General features: G+C 32.3%; 1 protein-coding gene across 1 annotated transcript; it reads left to right on the top strand.

The window, feature by feature from the left end:
• The first annotated feature begins 13792 nt into the window (after nucleotides 1–13792).
• Nucleotides 13793–17384, top strand: LOC106106324. Its single transcript, XM_013286897.1, has 2 exons — nucleotides 13793–14052; nucleotides 15744–17384. The coding sequence occupies exons 1-2, from the start codon at nucleotides 13864–13866 to the stop codon at nucleotides 15882–15884; spliced, it is 330 nt and encodes a 109-aa protein (XP_013142351.1). The 5' UTR covers nucleotides 13793–13863; the 3' UTR covers nucleotides 15885–17384.
• The last annotated feature ends 5373 nt before the right edge of the window (nucleotides 17385–22757 follow it).

Raw genomic sequence — 22757 nt, 5'->3', positions numbered from 1 at the left:
ATGGATTAAAAGAAGCTTTCTTTTTTATCGATAAATAGATTTCACTCGCGACTCCATCCAAAAAAAAAACAAAAGTAAGTAGAATATGTGTTCTTGTAGTCTATACGTGAATACTAAACGTGGATACTAATACGTGAATGCCTAATTACATCGAAATCCGTTCAGCAGATGAGGCTACAAACTATCTAAACTTTCGCACTTATAACATTAGTAAAATTTTATTTAAATAAATGTTAATTCAAATAGCATACGTGATTATGGTATTTAATACAAAAAAGTAAAGATATTGCAGTACAAATTACTCTTAATATAAGTTTAAGTACGTGAAACAAAACAAACCTTACGTTTAAATAAAGCAGACAAAAGGGGGATTGACAAAATTGCTTAGTTAAATTTTGCCTTTGCCATTGCTCCAGACGAACCCCTTCATAAAACATGGGACTAGATTGTTACCAACATTGCGCCGGAAGACAGGGAATGGATTCACTAACACAAGTACCCTGCGGACCCTCGCATAAAATGGAAAATGCCGTCGGCCACGGTTTCCTACGGTGGTTAATGCCGGTCGACTATTGTCTGCATCAGTGCTTGCAACCCTTCCTTATGAAAACGAATTGGAATAAGGTGCGATTTATGCTATTCAATTTGAATTAGCAAAGTCCATTAAATAAATAATTAAATGTTTTATTATTTCACTTTTAAAAATGTACATTTCATGAGAGCCTTGGCTCTTGCACTAGGTTACCCTGTGCTGCAGGAGCCAATCCCTTTCCTTATTTGTGATTAGAAATACATGTTCGTAAGTGTCTAAACAAAAAATAATAATTACGAAAATTAAAAAAAAACAATACAATTAGTTTTATTAAATTAACAGAAAACAAAAGTAAAAGAAAAATTACACACAAGGTATTTTTTTGTAATTATGTTTTGCTTAGTTGGTTTTTAAGTTAATTTTAAGTTGTTAAAATATTGCCGCATTGAATTGCCAGTGAACATAGTTTTATGTAGATTTGTTTTAAGTCGTTGTATCGATAATTAAAAAAAACAATTTATTACCATTATCACTCATACCATTGTCATTAAGCATTGTACTTAGGTACTCTGTGCGTACGTTAGTACACTTTACAAAAATGTTTCTTTGTTGATATTTAAACAATCGACAATGTAAATTAGGATGATACATTTTACAAACAACAACACGCTAACAAAACAATAAACATATATGCTATTTGCGATCGTACAGAACGACTTTAGTTAAGGCTGTAGTCTGTGGAAGAGATGGTCTGAACGTCTAAGAAGAAGTACATTTAAATCAATCCATTAAGTTCAGTATCACCTTGGCTCTTCCAGTCACTCTAAATTCAATAAACCTTATTTTAATACGTGTTCTAAATTAAAAAAAAACTAACGTTTCAAATTGCAACAATGAAAATCAAAGCGCTACTTTTAATTGAAGTGGCCTGTTTCCTTCTTTGTAAATGCGAACATTTAATCATCGGCGATTCCAGCAACAAAGATATGGTTTATCACACAGCTGCCAGATATCCTGCAATACCGTATAAGAGAAGAGTTGAAAATATATTTTACTCGAATCAAGATCAAAAGAAAATTAAGGTAAGATATTAATTATTAATCTATATTCTTCTTTCATTTATGCCTCAGTTTACGATATACCATACAATTTGTCACGCGCGAGTCCATCTGGGTGGAATAAAAAAACTGAATTAGCAACATATGTGTTCTTCCAGACTATGTTCTACATCTGTGGCAAAATTCAGCGTAAAAAACATCTATCCTTTAATCCATCTAAATTTTCGCATTTTTGACATTAGTAAATTGTAATAGAGAGTTTTAAACACTGAAACAGTAAAAGTAATAAATACTAGAAAATCTTCCGTTTAATCATAATTTAAGAGGAAAATGTTAGAGCACGAACTTTAATATAACAGCACATTTAAATAAAACACCCTGTAAAGATGATAAAGTGACGGCAATAAAGTTAAATAATATGACATTATCATTTTCGCTCCGTACTTACATTCTCTCTGAGACAAATTTTGAACACTTCACTTGTACTTAACTTACTTAATTTTCTACATGCGTTCCTATTCTCATTAAGTTAGTATTGTTGATGTAATTAAATCTTACTTATTTTATAGATGCGAATGTTTAGATGGAGGGATGTTTGTTAGAGTTTATAGCCTAAACGACTGTACGGTTTTCGATGAAATTTGGCATGGATATAGAACATAGCAAACCACATTGGTTAAAATTAAGTTTTTCTTTTTACATAAAAGGTCCCGGACTTAAGCGAGTATTTGTATACAAATTAGTATGGTTAGTATAAGTCTTCTTGGTCTTCTATGTAAAGTACGCTTGGAGAGGAAAAAGCCTTCTCCAGATTCTTTCATATTTCCCTATCACATGACAGTCTGGTCCAACAGTGTCCAGTGATCTTTATTATGTCGTCACATTTTAAATCTGGTAAATCCTTTCTTCTTTGATTTGATAATAAGTAGTGTATAAATCTGTATTTTTTTTTTCAGAGTATCTTAGTATATGACAATTTACACTCCGAGGCAAGTGCGAGTGTAACAGCCGGCGGAGTCGGCTACAGTTTTGTCAACATACGGCTCAAAAGCGAGAAGGGGAGAAATGTTGACTACGATATTGGAATATATGCTTAATTAAAAAAAGCTACAAAATTAACTTCTTGTAATTATATAGTTATTACAGCTTATTTTTCATTATTAGATTTGAATTTCATTAAATTTGATAATCGATGACCATGTCAAAACTTTAATGGATATATATAATTTTTATATTCACAGCAAACGCGTTTTATTGGCATTTTATTTGCTCATAATATCCTTTTCAGGTGTAATAAAACTTTTTACTTGCTCTACATATCTCATTTTCTCTATTTTAGTAATTTCGACATACATTCTGACAGAACTTAATGGGACAGAATTAACAGAAATTATAGGCCTTGAATAAGCCTTGCAATAATAAGCCAAAGCATTGGATAAGTTTGTCGGACTATACTTTCGATACACCGTCTTTTGTCATGATTTCGTAGATATTGTTGCTTCAGGAAGCTTCACAAAGGGGCAAATTGTATCAGGCGCTGACTTAGCCAGAAAGAGGCTAGAGTGCGGTGTCACACTGACGGCAAATTGAAAATGACAACATGCTTTTAGTGGATCTCGACTCAGCCCCTAGCGGATAGTGGATATAGCATGCAATACTTCGTTTGGTACAAGGTAAAGAATGAAGCGGGATATTAATAAAAAAAAATCGAAAAGTAATTTTCGCGGTTTTTCATTAGGGGATAAGCTAGTGCCGGACCACGATCCTATCCCATGTTAAGTGGTCGTAAGGATGTAATTACAACACATTTTTATCAAAACTAAATAACAGAAAATAAATACCTCGGTCTCTATCCTAGTAGTTGGATCAGTAAGTTTTTTTAAAAATACTGTCATTTCACGCAGTTTCTTACATATGTTTACTTTGAAAATGTTGAATAGGTAATACTAACATTTCGTTGCATATGAGATTTTATTCCCAAATTTTATATCAACTTAAACTTCGTGAAACTAAAAAAACTCAAATTTAGTATTTTCCTCTTACCTTTATACCACACACCACGACTGTCACTTTCAAGTAGATATCCTGTTTGAGGTTATTCCTTTTCTGTAAGTTTAAAACGGTATCAAATAAAATCGATTTCTAAAATAAACATTTTAAAGCTTAAAATATCAGACATATCGTAAGACATATAATAGAGATATAGTTGATCTAAACACCTAATGTTTGATACAAGTCAAGTATGATTATCACTAAACCTACATTATCTGTGGAATTATATGAAGAATCTACCAACACATTTTTTTTATTTTATGTCATTTGCGTTTACTCAGTAATAAATGATTATTGAAATATATTTAATCCGCCACTGAATTGAACGCTACTTTTTTATTTATTTATTAAAAACTCTAGCTTTCGCCCGCGACTCCGTCTGCGTGAAGTAAAAATAAACAAAATCGGATAGCTTATGTGTTCTTCCAGACTATCCTCTACATCTACACCAAATTTCATCGAAATCCGTTCAGCCGTTTTGGCTAAAAACTCTATCAAACATTCATATTCATCCATCCAAAACTTCAATCCGTCCAAAGTTTCGTATTTATAATATTAGTATGATTAACATTATTAAAATTAAACTTATTTCGCCAACTACCACTGAAGTTTATTATACTACTGACTTAAATAATAATCCCGGATATTGTTATATTAATGTGACATTTAATAATATTCCATGGTATTATCTTTCTCTGACAGCAGTTGTAAGTAACGTAGCTGTTCGTAGCTGATAACTCTAATATGTTTGACAATGTAACGCTTTTGTTTTCATGAAATAACCTCGTTTGGGCGCATGTCAATTAATATTTTAATAAATAAATTGCTTTTCGAATTTTACTTGCTTATCATAACGATAGTCATAGTCATACCAATCTTACTAATATTATAAATGCGAAAGATTAGATGGATGGATGTTTGTTAGAGTTTACCTCCTAAACAGCTGAATGGATCTCAATTAAATTTGGCATAGATGTAGAGCAAAGCCTGGAAGAATAGGCTACTCACTTTTGTTCTTTTAAATTCCACATGGAGTCGCAAGCGAACTCTAGTTTTTATATAGAATGATAACTTCCAAAGCTATTCTTGTTCACAATTAAAAAGAAAAGAATATAAAACTATAAATATTCACTGGTCTTCAATAGGGCATCAAACATCAAACATCATTAAGTCATATTGTTAAAAATATACCAGCATTCATCTAGAAACCCTAATCACATTAGTTATTCAATTCAATTCTCCCTGAACGTGGCATTGCTAAGTGGTTTGTGAAAGTTCTAAGAGCGAAGTCTTGCCGAACTCTACAAGTTTTGTTCAGCGCACGTTGAAAGCAGTCTCACGGTCTTTGTTTTACAGCATACTAAAGACTAATTTATACGTCACTCGTAAAAGTGCCAATCAAGTACTTTAAAGTAGCTGATTTATACCAATAGTGTGCAGTATAAAAGTAAACTGCGATTTCGTTTGTCAATTTATCTTGGAAATTACTTCAACCAACAGTAGCTTTAGAGGTAGAACAATGGCCTGGATTTTGAAAAAGGAATCAATCTATGACAGCATTGCAGCATATTTAATACTCGTAGATAGATTTGAAACATAAATAAAGCTGTTCACACAAAATTGCTTTTCATTTGTTTTGAATGTTTATAGAAGCGTTAATATTAGGCTAAGCTATAGCACAAAAGGTTCGATTAGCTTGCCCGTGACAGGCTGGCTAATCGCTCATTCATCATAGTCGAAGCGAGTCGAGCAATTAGTGCTCGTGGCGGCCAAATCGGACGTGCCCTAGCAATCAATGCGGCAGGCTCTATTTGCCCGCCGGAACTAATCCTGAAATTTCGTCCACAATTTGCAGTAATTTTGCATTTAGTGCAATTGAACACTTTGTAACACGAATATTATGATTGGTTGTTTTATCCGATTAAACTATTTTAAAATCGTAATTCGGTTAAATTTACTACCTATATTGCCAAAACAATGTAATATATAATATCCTAATATTATGCTACAAATTTTAATTTAATTGGTCATTATTAAATAATGTTTTTAACCATAACAATTGAATATTCCATCAAGTCGATAATATACAGTGTACATATTTTAATAAAACCAATACGCATATAAGCATCAGATCGATACGGGAGAATAATCCGAGTGTCCTTCAATGCCAGAGCCGGGCAATTAATGCCTGGTCGCCGTCCGTCCGGATATCCGGGCATCGATTTTCGCTCCCCAATTATGGCGGTGTTATATCCGGACCTTCACTGCGACGTTTGAACCGGCCCGGATGTGCAGTGTCACTGATATAAAAGAATCGAAGTACTATAAGTCCCCAAGTCCTGACATTTTAAAGTGATGTTTTGTTTAATTCCATTTTGTGGAAATCTGTTCTTAAAGGAACTCTCTTTGTAATGGTTTTGTTATTATATAATTCATAGACATTTCATTGTTTCAGTATAAGAAATTGAGTTTTATTTCCGTAATAACAAATGAACTGTAATAGGAAAAGGCTTAAAATAAATGCTGGTCATAAATTTAGAGAAATCCTAAATTACTGCTTCCCAAGTGACAAAGACGATTAACAAATTGAATTTAAGACAGAAATTATTTATTAAAATTTATTACAACGTCAGTAGCCAATAGCGTTTTTGCTCTTTTTTTCTAATAAATAAAACCCTAACCGTTATTTTATGGTTAACATTTTCGTGTGAATTGACTATAGAATAGTTAAACAGTATAAAAAAACTAAACAAATGTAACTAAAATATTTCAAGCATATTAACATAAAGGTGTTTATTTCAAGATAATATAAATATATTTGTACATTATTGTTAAATTCGTAAACAAATGACAACACTATCACTCTCTTATCTCTAAACATTGGCTTACTCTAATTTATATCGTCGAAATCATGTTTGTAAGCAATAAAGAAATGACTATTTACATTCATTTAAGAGTATTAGTACCAATTTATCTGGTGAAAACACTTCGAGAGTCGCATTAAGAGAATATACGGGCAATAGTTGTGATTGTAATGGTCTTGTTTATATTGCTCTAGTACCTCTCTACGTCGAGAAATGTTCTAGAGAAAATACACAAGTCGACGAAGCCTATCTCACTTTTATATCGGATTTTCGTGAGACCGAAAGCCCGGGTAATTCCATTTGCTAGGGATCAGTGAGAGCCTTGTTGAATAAATCGATTTAATTATCTTAATTTTGTATAACGCCTTTCGGAATGGATTTTAGGGTGAATTTTCCCTTTGTTTGGAATTGAATTTTTTTGATGTTGTCGTTAAAATTTCTAAATACATTTTTAGATAATTTTTATGAAGATTGGCGTAACAAAAAACGTTTAATTCTCTAAATCTAATAGAGTTCAAATTATAATTTATAAACTTTATTTATGTTTATAACCTAAATGTGATATATTCTTGCAAATAAACAAGCAACAAATTCGCATTATCAGGTTACAACCTTAAGTTGTTACTATAAACAGGAAGTCGTGTTAAGAAATTAAATTCCCTTCCCATCCCTCTTGGAAGACTGATAGAGCCTGTATACCGTCACAAAGATATTTGCGTTCGGCACACTGGTAATACAATTTAAAGTTTTCGGAGCCCACATGAGCCTCTCCGTCTCGTTGTCATGGCAACGCCCTCCGCACACCGACGGATTGTGCGCTAAATTTTCGGTAAACGCGCACAGTGCGGGATAAAGGAAACGATTTTCCAAGAAGGTGAATATCATTATATCCGATCTCGGCTCGATGCTTCCGTACTCATTAGCCGGGGAAACTTCGAGTGTCGAAATTTTATTAACGTCGTAAAACGGAATCATCTTTGTAAATTAACGGCTGAAGGAAACGGAAAGCGCTGACAGAACTGTGTTGTAATGGTTTGAGTTTCCATCTTTAAATACTGCTAAAATCCTACATTTTATGACATAAAAAATCTGACTATTTGCAAGTAGAAAAAAATCACGTGTATGACGAATTTAGAGAAATGTTTTTTAAACTTCAACATGCATAAACTGGTATTGTATTAACACTAACATAACACACAAACAGTTCAATATTACTAAAACTGGATGCCTTTTACCAAAAAGAACCGTTAGAATATTCGATATAACTAGGTAGTAGTTAATTTGATTACATTAGCCTGGCACGGTGACTCACTGAGTAGGGAATTCCTCTAATTATCGCACTGTAGCAAGCTCGATGTTGCCCGATTATGTGAGGTAATAACCGTAATACAGGGGTAACTAGTTACACCTAAATATATTAATGGTAATTACATATTTGATGTCAACTAATGCATTGGTTTTAGCTAACAAACTATATTGTACTAGCTTGCGCTCATGACTCCGTCCGCGTGAAATAAAAAAAACAAAAGAAAGTTGCCTATGTGTTCTTCCAGACTATCCTCTACGTCTATGCCAAATTTCATCGAGATCTGTTCAACCGTTTAGGCTACAAACTCTTAACAAACATCCATCCATCTAAACTTTCGCATTTATAATATTAGTAAGAAGTAAGATTAGTAAGATATGTAACCGTTAAGCGTAAAACGCCTGTGCAAATTCTGTTTTCATAGGAGAATGGAAGCCTTAGATTAAAATAAAACAGAATTTTGAATCTCAGCAGTGGAACCCCATAGTAACGTTGTGTTTTTGTATATACGAGTATTTACATTCACAAAAATGTTATACAGAGAATGACTCGAACTCAATTTTCTGAACATAAATTAAAAAATGAAAAGCATTTTTTATCAGTACAAACAATAGACAATCAAAAGACAAAACACTCGCCCATCTTCGTGTACTTTTAAATCTACGAAGTGAAGATGACGAATATCTTAGTAGCTTTAAAAAAACAATATTTTCTTTACAGAGTTTGAAATAAATTGGCCTTTAAGATCGATATTCGACTTGCATTGTGAAAAGCAATAAAAATAACCAGTATTAAAAGAAAGTGTAGACCAATAAGTATGAAGTATACCGCTTTGAGGTAATTTCACGGTCATCGGCTATTGAAAATAAAACTTGAAAACGATATTGAATTCCAGTTTCGCGATTCAGCAAACGTTTTTTTCGCTATCCTAACGTGAAAAGAGATGTCTAAAAAGAAAAATAAATCCCAATGTGCCCAAAAAAATACGCACAAAAAGAGATTTAACTATTTAGTACTGAAAATGACTCCGTCCGCGTAGAATTAAAAAAAAAACAAAAGTAGCCTATGTGGTCTTCCAGACTATCCTCTACAGCTATGTCAAATTTCATCCAAATTCGTTCAGCCGTTTAGGCTACAAACATCCATCTAAACTTCCGTATTTATAATATTAGTATGATTAATTTTACATTGACTCATAGACAGATTCTAGAAAGTTCTTAATAGCGAATAAATCTTAATACGGCTATTTGTTTTACGGATAAATAAGTTCCTTAACGATGTTTAATCTCATCGTTGAGAAAAGTCAACATAGAAACTTGTAACGGTCTTAATTACGAGAACCGGGATGATATTTGCACTTCCATTGGCGATTATTTTACGATTAAACATTTTATTAAAGTAGAAATGAAAGATTGAATTATCAAAATATGAACATAAATTTATATACATAATTATTCATTATTTTGACTAGATTTCGCCCTCAACTCCGTCCGCGTGGAGTTAAAAAAAAAAACAGAAAAAACCGTTCAGCCGTTTAGGCTACAAACTCTAACAAACATCCATCCATCCATCCATCTAAACTTTCGCATTTATGATATTAGTAAGATAAGTCAGCAAAACTAGATACTCTTATTTTAATTACTCATGGTTTTTCTTCATGTCATTTGTTTAAAAAAAGACAAATAAATAGTAAATATTGTAACCTAGGCTATGGTGAAGGAAAGCCTAAGTTTAGACAGCAGACATTCAAATAGAATTTAAAAGGAAGATACTACTTCGTCTGGCGAGAATATATCACATGAACAATGAAAAAAGAATCCGTCGCAAGCAACCGTAGCTTCACTTTATTTAATGTGTTTAGGGCAATCGAACACGTAGACCTACTGTTATAATCTACAGTGTCATTTAATGACAAATTAAGCAGTTATTTAGTATTCATTTTGGAAGAGACATATTAAAATACATATTATACTAATAAAACATATTCACCTAATGTAAAATTTCCTTTTAAAAATTTCCAATTAACCTAAAACGTATTATTATTTAGAAAAAATCTTTCGATTTAGATATATCCTAAAGTTGAAGAAGGTTTATGTTCACGTTTGTAGTATTTTATTCGTCTAAACGTAGATACCTTCAAAAGAATAAAATAAAATTTTGTATTGTCGATTCCGTGCGCGAGAATCCTTAGGTGAGATCGGGATTTTCTGATTTTAGGTAGGATTTTCTCGACCTTATCTGTGTCGATGTGAGTTTTCTTTACTCGGGGTCTTTGTTTATTCTGTTCGAAAAGAGATTTCTGCGAAAAATACTCGACTATTGTTTGAATTTCGTAGATTTTAGTGTTGTAGGTATTTTTTATATGATTTGTGTCCATATTAATTTTACTAGTTAGCATGAAAGTGAAATAATATGAAGAATTGAATAAAATATGTATGACAATTTTTGTAACTACGATATTAGTTCAAATTGTTAACAAAATATGTTAAAGACTTAACTAAGGTAGAAAAATACATTTACAAATACTTATAACTCAATTTTGTTCAAAAATAAAACGTAATACATTTCAGATATAGCAAACTAAATCAAACACACATTGTTTTGGTAAGAGATTCAAAGCCGACTGAAAGATAAACCGCGTAACAAAAGTATCGACTCTCAATACAGGGAAAAGCGTCGGGTAGCGGGGAATGAACCCGGGTAAATCCCGGCTTACGACCCGCCTCCCAACCCCTGTCGCTGTCCGGAGACAGATAGCTCACCTATTCCTTTCGACGATTGCTTCTTTTCAAGCCTAGAGGTAGGTTCTTTATTCCTTTACTTTATTTATATAGCTCAATAGTTTTAATATAAAAATCGGTCCACGGTCGGCGGAGTTATGCTGTAACACGCATAAAATAAAAACATACAGACGACTTGAGTACCTCCTGCTTTTGGGAAGTCGGTCAAAAATATAATGTCTGACACAAGAAACACCAAACATAATTTATTTTTACAAAATCAGCAGAGATCGTCATTTGTTTGGATCATTTTGAGAATGTTTATATCATACTTGCTTTCACCCGCGACTCCGACCGCGTGGAATAAAAAAAAACGAAAGTGTAGCCTATGTGTTTTTTCAGACCATCTTCTACATTTGTACCAAATTTCATCGAAATCCGCTAAGCCATTTAGGCTACAATCCATCTAAACTTTCACATTTATAATATTAGTATGAAGTTTTATTATCTTATATATTCTAACTAAATATAACAGAATAGAATCAATACATTCTTATGCCAAAAATTGCTTCTACAGAAAACGAATATAAGTCAAGACTGGTGGTTTATTAGTAAGGTTTTCCTGCTATGAAAATAGTTCCATACCTTATGTTTGAAACAATTTTTTTTTTAATAATGTGTTACATTATAGTTTAACTAGCTGTTCCCGTGCGGCTTCATCCGCATGAAAATATGAAAATTTAATTTTATTGTTTACATTTGTCAAAATGACATGACATTACAAACCTTGGCAATCTTGCTTCCTTGATGTTGGCAGCAACTTATAGTCTCTTTCCCACATTAGGGTTTTTATCCAAAATATTTACCCCATACGTTCAAAGCGTGACGTAAGTGTAGGGCTTTTTATTAAAAAAGGAATTATTCAAAAATATACCGTAATTGCTGACATCTTAGGCAACAAAGAAATGTGTGTTTACGCTTTATTATAATAGTATAGATGTAAACGCGTGTACTTTTTATTGAAGAAAATGATCCTTTGCAATTGTTCTTTAATAACACGAACACGAAGGGGGATGTGGTAATGTAAGCGATAAATCTAAATTAAAAGCTTTAACCCTTTCCATCTACATCGCGCCCGTTACTTTACCCAGGTTTCAAATTGATTGACTTAATTAATTCTACCGAAGCATAACAAATTCTATTAATGTGGCATACAGAATTTCATTTTAAATAGAACTACCTATCTATACTATTATAATAAAGCGTAAAAACACACTTCTTTGTTGCCTAAGATGTCAGCAATTACAGCATATTTTTCAATAATCCTTTTTTAATAAACAGCCCTACAATTACGTCACGCTTTAGACTATATATTTTCACGCCATTAAACTTAGGGGGTAAATATTTTGGATAAAAACACTAATGTGGGAAAGAGACCATAAGTTGCTGCCAACATCAAGAAAGTAAATTGCTAAAGTTTGTCATTTTGACATTTGCTACTGATAATTTGACAAAGGTGTTAACCTTAAAAATAAAATTTTCATAATTTCATGCGGACGAAGCCGCACGGGAACAGCAAGTTTGTACTATAAGTAAAAAGAATTAAAAAGTGCCAAAAACCGCCTTTATTATATTTTTTTCGAGATACATTTAGTACATTTTTCTTGACCATTTATTTATTTAGCTTTGAATATATTCCATACAATTACTGTTGTTATTGATTTTCATATTATTTATTTATAATGGTTTTACGGATCCCTGATGGGTAAAAGCCTCCTCCAACTATGACCAGTACTCTCTATCCTTCGCCACGTCCTGCTATCCCGCACACTGCCGCGATCACGTCTGAACATCTTCTTGACCATATTTATGTGGAAAGAAAATTCCTATTTAAGATTTATTTTTAAGTAGCTGTTTTAATTTTTATTAAATTCGGCATTAAATTCGATGTCTCCGTTAAAAAGAAACAAGAAAAATTTCTTCACTGTTAGGAAATTCTCGTCGTGATCCTTTCGTTTGAAAACTTTTGAATAAAACACTTTATAACTTTTAAAACATTGTTTTGGGTTTATTAAATATTGGATCTTTGGAAGTGGCAGGAAAAGTTTTTAAATTTTTCCTGTCAAGGCTTGACTGACAAGCTATTAATCATTCTGTCCGCAAAAATAAAACGTTAAAAGAATAATAATTTATTCAGGCGTCGAATTTCCTGGGAAGTTATATTTAAAATTATGTTATGCCTTAGTTTTTTCATCAATATACTAATTATTTATGTTACTAGTACAAAATAAATATAATGTTAAAAATAGAGCTTGAAGTTGGTATACACAAAACTTTAGATTTGAAGAAAGGTATTAAAAATGTCTTAATATATCGAAGAATTAAAATAAAACATTGCTTTGTATAAATCCACTTCATACCAAACTTAAGTGTTCGTATAATTTATCATACGTTTTATTTATAATGTTGGTAGTAAAATGAACATATATGGGTAAAGTAATAGTAACTTGAGATAAGTGTTCAGACTGTATCAATCATTCTCTTTTACTTGTTCGATAACCTTTTATGTTTATCTGTCTTTCGGCCTTTCTTTGTATTCTATTATTATTTATTAAGATAAAAAGTTTTCATTAAACTATAAACTACTAGCTCGCGACTTCGCCCGCAAGGAATTAAAAAAAATATGCCTATACTCACAGATAAATTACCTTCCTAACGGTGAAATAATTCTAATAATCGGCCCAGTTGTTTTTGAGTTATTTTAATACATACAAAAAAAGAAATCTTTCTTCTTAATAATATTTGAACAAATTTACTGTTACATTTTAAACGTAGTAAATAATGTCGTCCTAAAGTTAAATTCACTATGCAAATTTGAATGTAAACACCTGTCTACCCAGATTAAGTTTTAGTCGTGAATGCTTTATCGTACATATCAAATTATATGTTAACTACGAGTATAAAGATAGATAACTCATATATAAACTTACAAATTACCGTTGCTAATTTTGTTGACAATACGTCTTAGAAAAAGGAAACAATACTCAACAACATCCATTGTTTTCAAACAATACCGACCAACAAATTTATCGATAAAATAATCAAGCAGAATAAACAGAATTCCAAAATTACCATCAGATAAAATAAACGAGCTTACAATATTAATTTTATGTAAAATCAAATAGCAGATGAGATTTAATTTATGTTTTCATACACAATTGTGTCGACTATCATGAGGCTATCATAATTCATTTGACAGTTGTCGTCGGTCATCCGTCGAGTTCGCAAGGCGCGTTGAATCGCATTTAATAGTAGGCGAAATGTTAGCGGTATGCGGTTACTTGTGTTGATATTGTTCAGTTTAACAGTGTGCACGATAGTCTTGTGTTTCGATATGATTGTGGGCGACACAGTACACAGGAAAATGGTGTTCCACCAGAGAGTGAAGGAGTTTCCGATACCGTTTAAGAAGCGTATAAAATCATTATCGTATAGTGATCCTGAGAAACGTATTATTAAGGTAAGTTTTACTTATCTTTACATTTGCATACCTTACTTGTCTGTTACCTTACTTGTTGTCTAAAGCCGTGTATAAACTACAAATTCTATTAAAAAATTGACGTCTATTAGATTATAAACACTTCCGAAGCGAAAGGTTTAAAATTCCAGTTCACAGCCATTAGTCTTATGTATTCACTTGATGCTTTGCCAATTTACTTCCAACCATATTTAAGTAACGTCAAAGTTGTGATATCCAAATCGATTTACTCATTTTTATACTAAAATATAGTAAAGTTTTAAGAGTAGAATGGGACACCATCTATTTCTACCTTCACTATGTGCCAAGAATTATGTTAGAGAAATAATTGAGTAACGCTTCTTTTGTTTTATCATAGTCATTTTCCCCTTCAGTCATCGTTTAAAATGGGAATTACATTACATCGAATTACAAATATTCACTGGAAATTTGCAATAATTACAATTTATAAATAAAGTAAACAACTCCAATGACGAAGTAAATAATTACTATGTTCGTATTTTCCCTTTATTTTTTTGTGTTTTAATAATTATTTCAACAAAACTGGTTTTGTTTTCTATTCACTTTTTTGAATGCTTCTAAGTTTCATAGATAATTCAGTTTGAATTATGATTTATTTTAAAGAATAATTGTAAATACATTACGCTAGAATATTCTTGTAAATTCTAAATACAATCTTTTTTGCCTGTTGTTACATGTAGGTACAAATATTTTAACAGATATACTCAATGCCACAGTCAAATTGTGAATATTGTTAGTTAAAAAACTAGGCAATTTATAGATATACTTCTGGAAGTCAACATATAAAATCTTATTGTGTTATTTTTTTAATAATAAAAAAGTTAATAACAATAATATCGGTTTGATTAGAATAAAAAAGATATGAAAGTAGTCGTAAAATCAATTTTAATACTGGCAGTGAGATTTTTAATTGATTGACGATTTTTAGAATCTGCCGATGACAAGCAAGCGCGTAAAAACAAGTCATCTTGACCTTGGTTGACCGCAAATGGCATGGCACATCGTATTTTTGATGATATAAGACGTTTTATAATTGGAAACGCAAACTCACGTTCCGTTTTTTATTGTTCATAAACATTACTTTACGACCACAATAGATTCGTAACACTCATTGTTTGGAAATTGATAGTACTTTTCAGTACACTCAGTTCACACTTAATGCTATATTTTTCTTATTGAAATCATTTATGCTGGGTTTCTGAAGTTTTCATTTATTTCATCATTACCTAGTGGTTCATTAATATTAGGTTGTTAGTTAAACACAATGTTAAAATCTAAGTTTCAACATAGTAAAACTTAAGTTACGTAGTTCGGAAACGCATTTCCGGAAGTTATCCCACCAAAAACACTAACGAGTGGTTAAATGTAGCTGGGAAACTCAACACTAAAACGCATGAAGAGCATGCGCACCTGAAACTAGACTATCGCACAACTGTTTAGTCTTATGAGTTTATAAGAAGGTACTCACACTACTTGATGTTTAGTTGTTCAATCAAACAGTTGAATTGGCTGCGAAACAATCGACAATCGCACAATTGCGATTGTTTAGTCAAAGATGTGCACTTATTATTAAACCTTTCTATGTAAAATGAGTAATTCTAAGATGTTGTGGTCATTTGTTCTTTTTGTAAGAAACTATTGCTTGTTTTCAGGGTGTTGCTGCGATCGACAATGATTTCTCTCACGCGAGTGCTAATGTCACTGAAGGAGGAGTTGGCTACTCTTACGTCACAGTCAGAATGAAAAGCCAGCGACATCATCCGCTGAACTTCGAAGTCGAAATATACGTCTAGTCGCTGATATGGAGATATACACTGTAAACAATAAGTGTACTGCACGTAAATATAAATGTACAATCGGGGAAACTGGCGGTGTTCCTACAAAGCTACAATCTTTTGAACATTTTAATAGACGCGGAACAAAAATCAATGCAACCCTTAAAAATGTGTCTGTACAAAAAAATGTCGGTTAGTGATACACGACTTGTTACTTTTTATAATTATTCCTTCGTTTGCATTCGCTCTAATTAGTTATTTATAGGAAGAGGTGGAGACAATTTTTCCAGAACTGGAACACCGCAGGCTTCCGTGATTGTACAAGAACTGTATCACTTATAGTAACAAAATTCTTTGCCTCGGAAAAAATGTTCACTAAAGAACACCGAGTGTTGATTTACACTCAGAGTAATTTAGTTATTATAGAAATAGAACAAATCATTAAAAATCATTTAACGTGTGGCAATAAATTGTTAATTTGTCATTTTAACGTACGACTGTTGAGTCATATAAAGATATTTAAACGTAAAAGTAAAGTCTGCTATACACGCGTAATTTTATTTGAATAGTCGAATCGTTTAGATAAATCTAACCGTAAGTGTTGCCAACTTTACCTTTCTTAAAAGTGAGAACTAAACAGTTCCCAGTTATGTTAGATTTTTTGGATGATTAGACTGTTCAGATAACCGAGCGAGTGTATCAGGCTTAAATGTTGAATCTGTCTTCAACAATATCACTTAACATTTTTACATTCGTAGCAATTTTCGGTTAACGTGTGTTTGTTGAACAATCAATTTATTCGTAATGATAGAGATTCCGTCTTAATAACAAATATCCAATATCACATTTCAAGATAAATTGCATAGTTTAATAAATTGATACTTCTCATTTAAATCAGAAATCTATAATCTTGTTTTTCTTTCTGTTCAATTCAGTATATAGTTAACAATATAAGAAATTATAACAGATAATTTATACATATATAGAAAATAGTGATAAATCATTATACCGATTGTCAGTATTTTCTATTTTAACTAAATAACGACACGCATTATTTTTTACCATAAAAATACTCGTTGCAATTAAATTGTGTTGTTTATTAAAGTTACACACAAGAAGACAATTAAATTCAAAAGTTATCAATAAAGCGTTTAATTTGATGTTACTTCTATTAGAATATATTGGATATTAAGGTATGTATTATAACTATATGTGTATTGCGTTAAATGGAATACATATTCATTGTGTTATGTATCTATTTCGGATACAGTGAGATAAATACGCAATAACTATTGTCACGTAGGCACTATGTAACTAGGCTAAGCATGATTGTCAATACTCAATTACAAAGTTGTTGCAGAAAAACAGATATATAGCAGAATACGAAATCATTTTAATTATTTAATAAATGTATTCATTTGTAATTTTTACGTACAAGATACTATGATATAAAGAAAAGCAAATAAAACGTTAGATATAAGCCAAAGTAATTGTTATGAATCTGTACATAAGTTAAGATTGTTTATATTATAGTTTGTTATTGAAATAAACAGTTTTTTTACTCTGTGGTCGATTTCATTTCTTCATAACTCTTCAGACATCATTTTCATAAAACACATAAATATGAACAAACAAGTAATAGACTTCTTAGGTACATTTCGCCTTGGCACAAAGTCGTACGTTTATCATTAGCAAAGGAAACTGGTTCTCTAATTATAGGTAATTAGGTCTTCTTATCGGGGATGTATAAAAGTCAACATGTCTCGAGGAATTCAAATTAAACCATATTACAGTGGAATACCACATTTAACCAAATATATAGGACTGTTAATAAGATGAGTGATGCTTTCTGTATTCCTAAAACTGTAAATAAACTTCTTTAACAACATATACAGAGTAACGGCCGAATACTGGAACGAATCTTAAACATTCCTTGTTCCTAGTGGATCGTAACATACGATAGATATATATAAATACTTCGAATAATACCATATTAATGGTACCTGCCGCCTTCTATACCTAGGCTAGATTGTTAACCAGCAACATCCATGAGTATGGTCCTGTCTTTTAAGATGTTACATAATTAAATGTCGTTTCACTATTCGGCCATAAGTATTTGATTTATCTCACATTCGTCGTTGCACTTATCGCTCTTTTATTTCCAAATAGTCGAACTTCGCGACGAACAAAAAATATTCATTCGGATTTTCGACGTGAAACAGCTTACGATGTGGAGTTTTTGCGAAAAAGGTCGAAAATAAATCACAACTGCCGCCAGTGGTCGACCGGGGCGTGCGAATTGGAAATGCGAGAAGAAAATCGAGTGCATGGACATTCGAAATTTTATTTCATCTATGAAAATAATGGTATTTTTGGGCTTTAAAATTGTACGTTTTGAAATATTACCCTGTAGCTAAGTTTTACGTTTTGTTTATGATTCTCGCACTTTACAAGTTACAAAAAAGTAATATTTCAAATAATATTTACTACTGTTTAGTATATTTAATTATATGGTAGTAGAATATTGTGATTTTAAAGCAGGTCTTTTTGGCATATTCAAAACATTCAAACAAAAAAGAAATTGTCAAATGGAATAGAAACGTTCAATGAACAAACCTTGATATTTATTTATCTATATTTAATACACAGTTCTATTATCTTATATCATTTCGCTTTACTGTAAACGTGATACTAGAAGTATCTATAAAAATACAATCTTTGTTAAAATCGATAGGAATCGCAACATGCGATCAGCTTTCAAGTTGTTTGAATCGAATTCCGAAACACGACAAAGTTTCTTACATTCTTGTTAAATCTTTATTCGCACACAAGAATATTCTAAAGGAAATTGACATATGCTTGCATATGCCAGCTTTAATGAAAATTATTAAATCATGCTACAGATTTTTAATTGGTGAATCAAGAGCACCCTAAATTGTGTTACATTACATTTTTCTGCAAATAAAAAACTACAATTATTTTAATCCAGCTTAACTAAAAAAACACAAATTTCTAGGTTTGTAATTATGTCTTTGATTCATAAACCAACATATAAATAAATATAAAAGGATGTATTCAAAAGCCAAAGCCGTGTTATTTTCCGCTTGTCTAAATTTCCCCCTTTAACTTTCACGTAGAAATTCTTGAACAAAATATACGGTCACCTAACCACGGGAAATGTTTTCGACAACGCCACGTCGAAAGTTGTCGGCCCAAGGGATAAACAAAAAGGGGTAGGCGCTTTCCGCGGCCCTTCGTTATTAATGTAATAACTGACACTTTGTTTTATGAGAGTTCCCACTTTAGTTTGTTCGCGTCTAACGCCTGCGACACGACGAAAGGCGTTTCCCACTTTATGAATTTTGAAACACGGATTATTGAACGTTAAGGAAGTTTGATGGACAATTTGAGTCCACGAATGGTTAATAAGTGAAAACCAGATGCTTCAAACCACCAATACTTGTAATTAATGAACGTTATTTATACAAAATTTAACTAACCTATAGTTTTGCTATTGGTCTTTATACAAGGAAAATTTTAGGGACCATAAAAGTATTAGTACGATAAAATACTTTTATCTGCGCAGCTGTTGTCGTTTGAATTTTAAAAACAGTAACGTTCGAGTCGCAAAATTTTAAAAGTAAGCTTCGACGAGCACGTATTTTAAAAAACAAAAGCCAACTCGACGTTTCAGGAAGGCACGTAGCTAGGAGCTGCAATCGGGGCCCGAACTGTCGACATCCGATATCAGCAGAACGTTACGGACATTCAAGAATTTCCAATAACACCCGCTTCTTACTAGATGTAAAACCGGGCATTGATACTTTAATCTGATAGTAATAAAGTTTAAAATTGAATGCAACATTAAACGAGATATGCAAATGACAAGTTTGCAAAAGATTCAAGACGCCATAAAGGTAAATTCGAAAGAGTTTCTACTCTCTGCTACGTTAAGTATACGTAGACGTTATTTGTTTTTGACAAGGTATCTACGTGATTAAACTTTTTGAGTCCTACTGTTAAATGATATACTAATATGAAAGTGGGATGTTGTTTAGTTTTTACAATAGCAAAATAATACTTGTATTATTACTACATTTTACATTTTAAAATTTGTCTTCTTACTAATATTTTACTTAGATGGATGGATGGACGTATCTTACAGATTGTATTCTAAAGTGCTGAGCGGATCTCGATGAAATTGGGCATAATTTTTGAGGATAGTCTGAAACAAGATGTATGCTACTTATTTTGTTTTTTTTTTTTTTTTAATTCCACGCGGATGGAGCCGCGGTTGAAAGATAGTTTTTAAAAATTATAATCGCATTTATAGTATTAATATTAAATACCCATTCTTAATGCACTATACGTAGTACAGTTTTCCGTAAAAATAGCACTCATGATTCTAAACACGATAGGGTGGGTCGTACGTGTTATAAAAACAGAAAATCAGAGCCAAAATATTCCAACTCCTGTATTCATATTTGATGTACCATGAATGAAGACGGCCAGGGGTGACGGTATTGAAAGGAAAGTCATTAACCCACTTCGCCGTTCGTATTTTTAGCCCGTCCTGTTTAATAATAGTTTATGCTATCGCGCCGTTCAACTTTTCCTTTGCCTACAAACAAACCAAACAAAGGAAGTCGGTGTCGTTAAGGGCATGACTCAACAGGCCAAGTTTTGACAGCTTTATACTATTTTTATCAAAGAATGTTAAGATAGACATTACATACATTATTATCTGTTTCGTAATCGTGATTCTTTACGTAAGAGGATCGTTTCAATTTAACAAATGAATAACAATGTAACATTTGTGATTTCTTCTAACAATTCAACCTTTATTTAACAATCTATTTCACTGTAGTAATTAGGTAGCAACTCATACCTCTTTTTCTTTGCAATTAATAACAAATTATGTGCAAAAATTCCACATACTATGCACTCAAATAATTCACCAAGAAATAAGACTATAGCCCCACAGTAATTCGATATCTCACATATTCTCGCAGTAACTATAATTTAGAATTATTGCAATTTTGAGTCTTGTATGATAACATTTAATAGAATTAAGGAAGCGGCATAAGCAGATAAAATGTCACATAAGGTTTTGGGTGCACGGTCGGCGGTCGGGCGGGTTTTATTGAGAAGCTAATTACGTAAGACATGGGCTGCGGGTAGCCATCCATCAATCAGGATCTGTCCCGGCTTGTGCGGACTAATTTGCTCGTTTGTTTCGCCCCTTAAGCCTCTTGCGGCATCTACGGAACTCTGATAGATATTTGATATGATGATGACTTATTGGTTAATAATTAAGCGGTTTATCACTACTAATTACTCGCAATTTATTTTTAAATATTTTATACCTTATTATTAAACTTACTAATATTGTCACTGGTAGGTACAGTCGCGGAAATCTGCGGTGATCCATTTCAGAAAGAATTGCCTTGGTTATTGCAACAACACAAACTCCTCCTCAGCCTACAAATAACTAATTAGATAGCAGTGAGTGCAAACGAAGGGATAATAACCGACTTTATTTCTTACAGATACATCTTTAAGCTGCATTGTATTGGTTTATGGTGGAACACCGCTAGATTCCCCGACTGTACCTAGCACCTACTATTGGTAACTAAATGCAATATAGCTGCGGTCTAGCGACACACGCAAGGCAAGGCGCCTTTCGCGTAGGTCGTTTACGCTCTTTTACGAAACTTTATTTTAATGTTGTTTTTTAAACTCATTGATAAACTTGTTAATTTAATCATCGAGCTGAGGGGCGTCCAGAACTTATAAATACAAAAGGTATGACGCACGGCGGGGATTGTTGGATGCGGCAGGTGAATGACCGTATTCTATAGTAGATAGGAAGGCCTATGTCCAACAGTGGACAGATCAAGGCTGATGATGACGCCTAAATCTCAGAACGATGCATTTTTTTGTTCTTTTTTCGTTTCATAAGAATAAATTATGCAATAGGGAAAAGTAAGTGTGGAAAAGGAAATATATTGCGAGCGTTGTTTACCCACGTTTCATTCAAACAAGGGGTGGAAACTAGATGGAAACAAAGGGCGTGAACATCAAACTTCAGATTGTGAGTAATAAAACAGTTTCTGTAGAATTGAAGGGGACTTGCGTTACTTGTGCATGGGTTTTTTTCCTTTTTCCTAAATGGATTATAACCTTGAATAATGCAAACATTTAAATGACAATATTTACTATACGATGTAAGAGACATCATCTAATCATACTAATATTATAAATGCAACAGTTCAGATGGATGGATAGATGTTTGTTAGAGTTTGTAGCCTAAACGGCTAAACGGATCACCATGAAATTTGGCATAGATGTAGAACATAGTCTGGAAGAAAACATAGGTTATGTTATAAGTACTAGAGATGGAGCAAACTATTTATTGTTAGGTTACCGTTTTTCAATTAAACAAACCGTTTTCTTTATTAAATTAAACAATCAGTTTAGATTTAAAGTACAGAAATGTCTAAGAAAAGTTAATATAACGAGAATTAGAAAAGACTCACACCACTCCACAACAATTTATCCTCAGGTATCCGTGAAACTGCAACAAAACAAAAACTAAAGCAATAAAAACAACAAAAACATCTACGTGCTCCGAAGAAACATTGTAACAAGAGACATTAGAAATCTTTGCAGGTCAAAACTTGTGGCATCTCGCACACAAGCGGAACGATGTTTACTTTGATAAATTCTCAAACTCAAGTCCAAACATTTTCCTTTAAAAAAAATCTTTTCTGTTCGATTTTAGACTACAATCATCGTTGGTCTAGATGGTATGGTTATAGAATAGACTAAAATATAAATAAAGATGAAGCAGGGTTTTTACGTAATGTAATTTTTTTTTTTTTTTTTTTT

Source organism: Papilio polytes, unplaced genomic scaffold, assembly GCF_000836215.1.
Source record: "Papilio polytes unplaced genomic scaffold, Ppol_1.0 DF822289.1, whole genome shotgun sequence".
Taxonomy (NCBI): domain Eukaryota; kingdom Metazoa; phylum Arthropoda; class Insecta; order Lepidoptera; family Papilionidae; genus Papilio; species Papilio polytes.
Note: the sequence above shows the minus strand (reverse complement) of the source record. Positions and strands in the feature narration are given on the sequence as shown.

Coding starts and splice junctions, on each gene's coding strand:
- LOC106106324 (XM_013286897.1), top strand. CDS start 13,864: ATGCGGTTACTTGTGTTGATATTGTTCAGTTTAACAGTGTGCACGATA. Junction 14,053..15,743: donor CTGAGAAACGTATTATTAAG/GTAAGTTTTACT, acceptor GCTTGTTTTCAG/GGTGTTGCTGCGATCGACAA.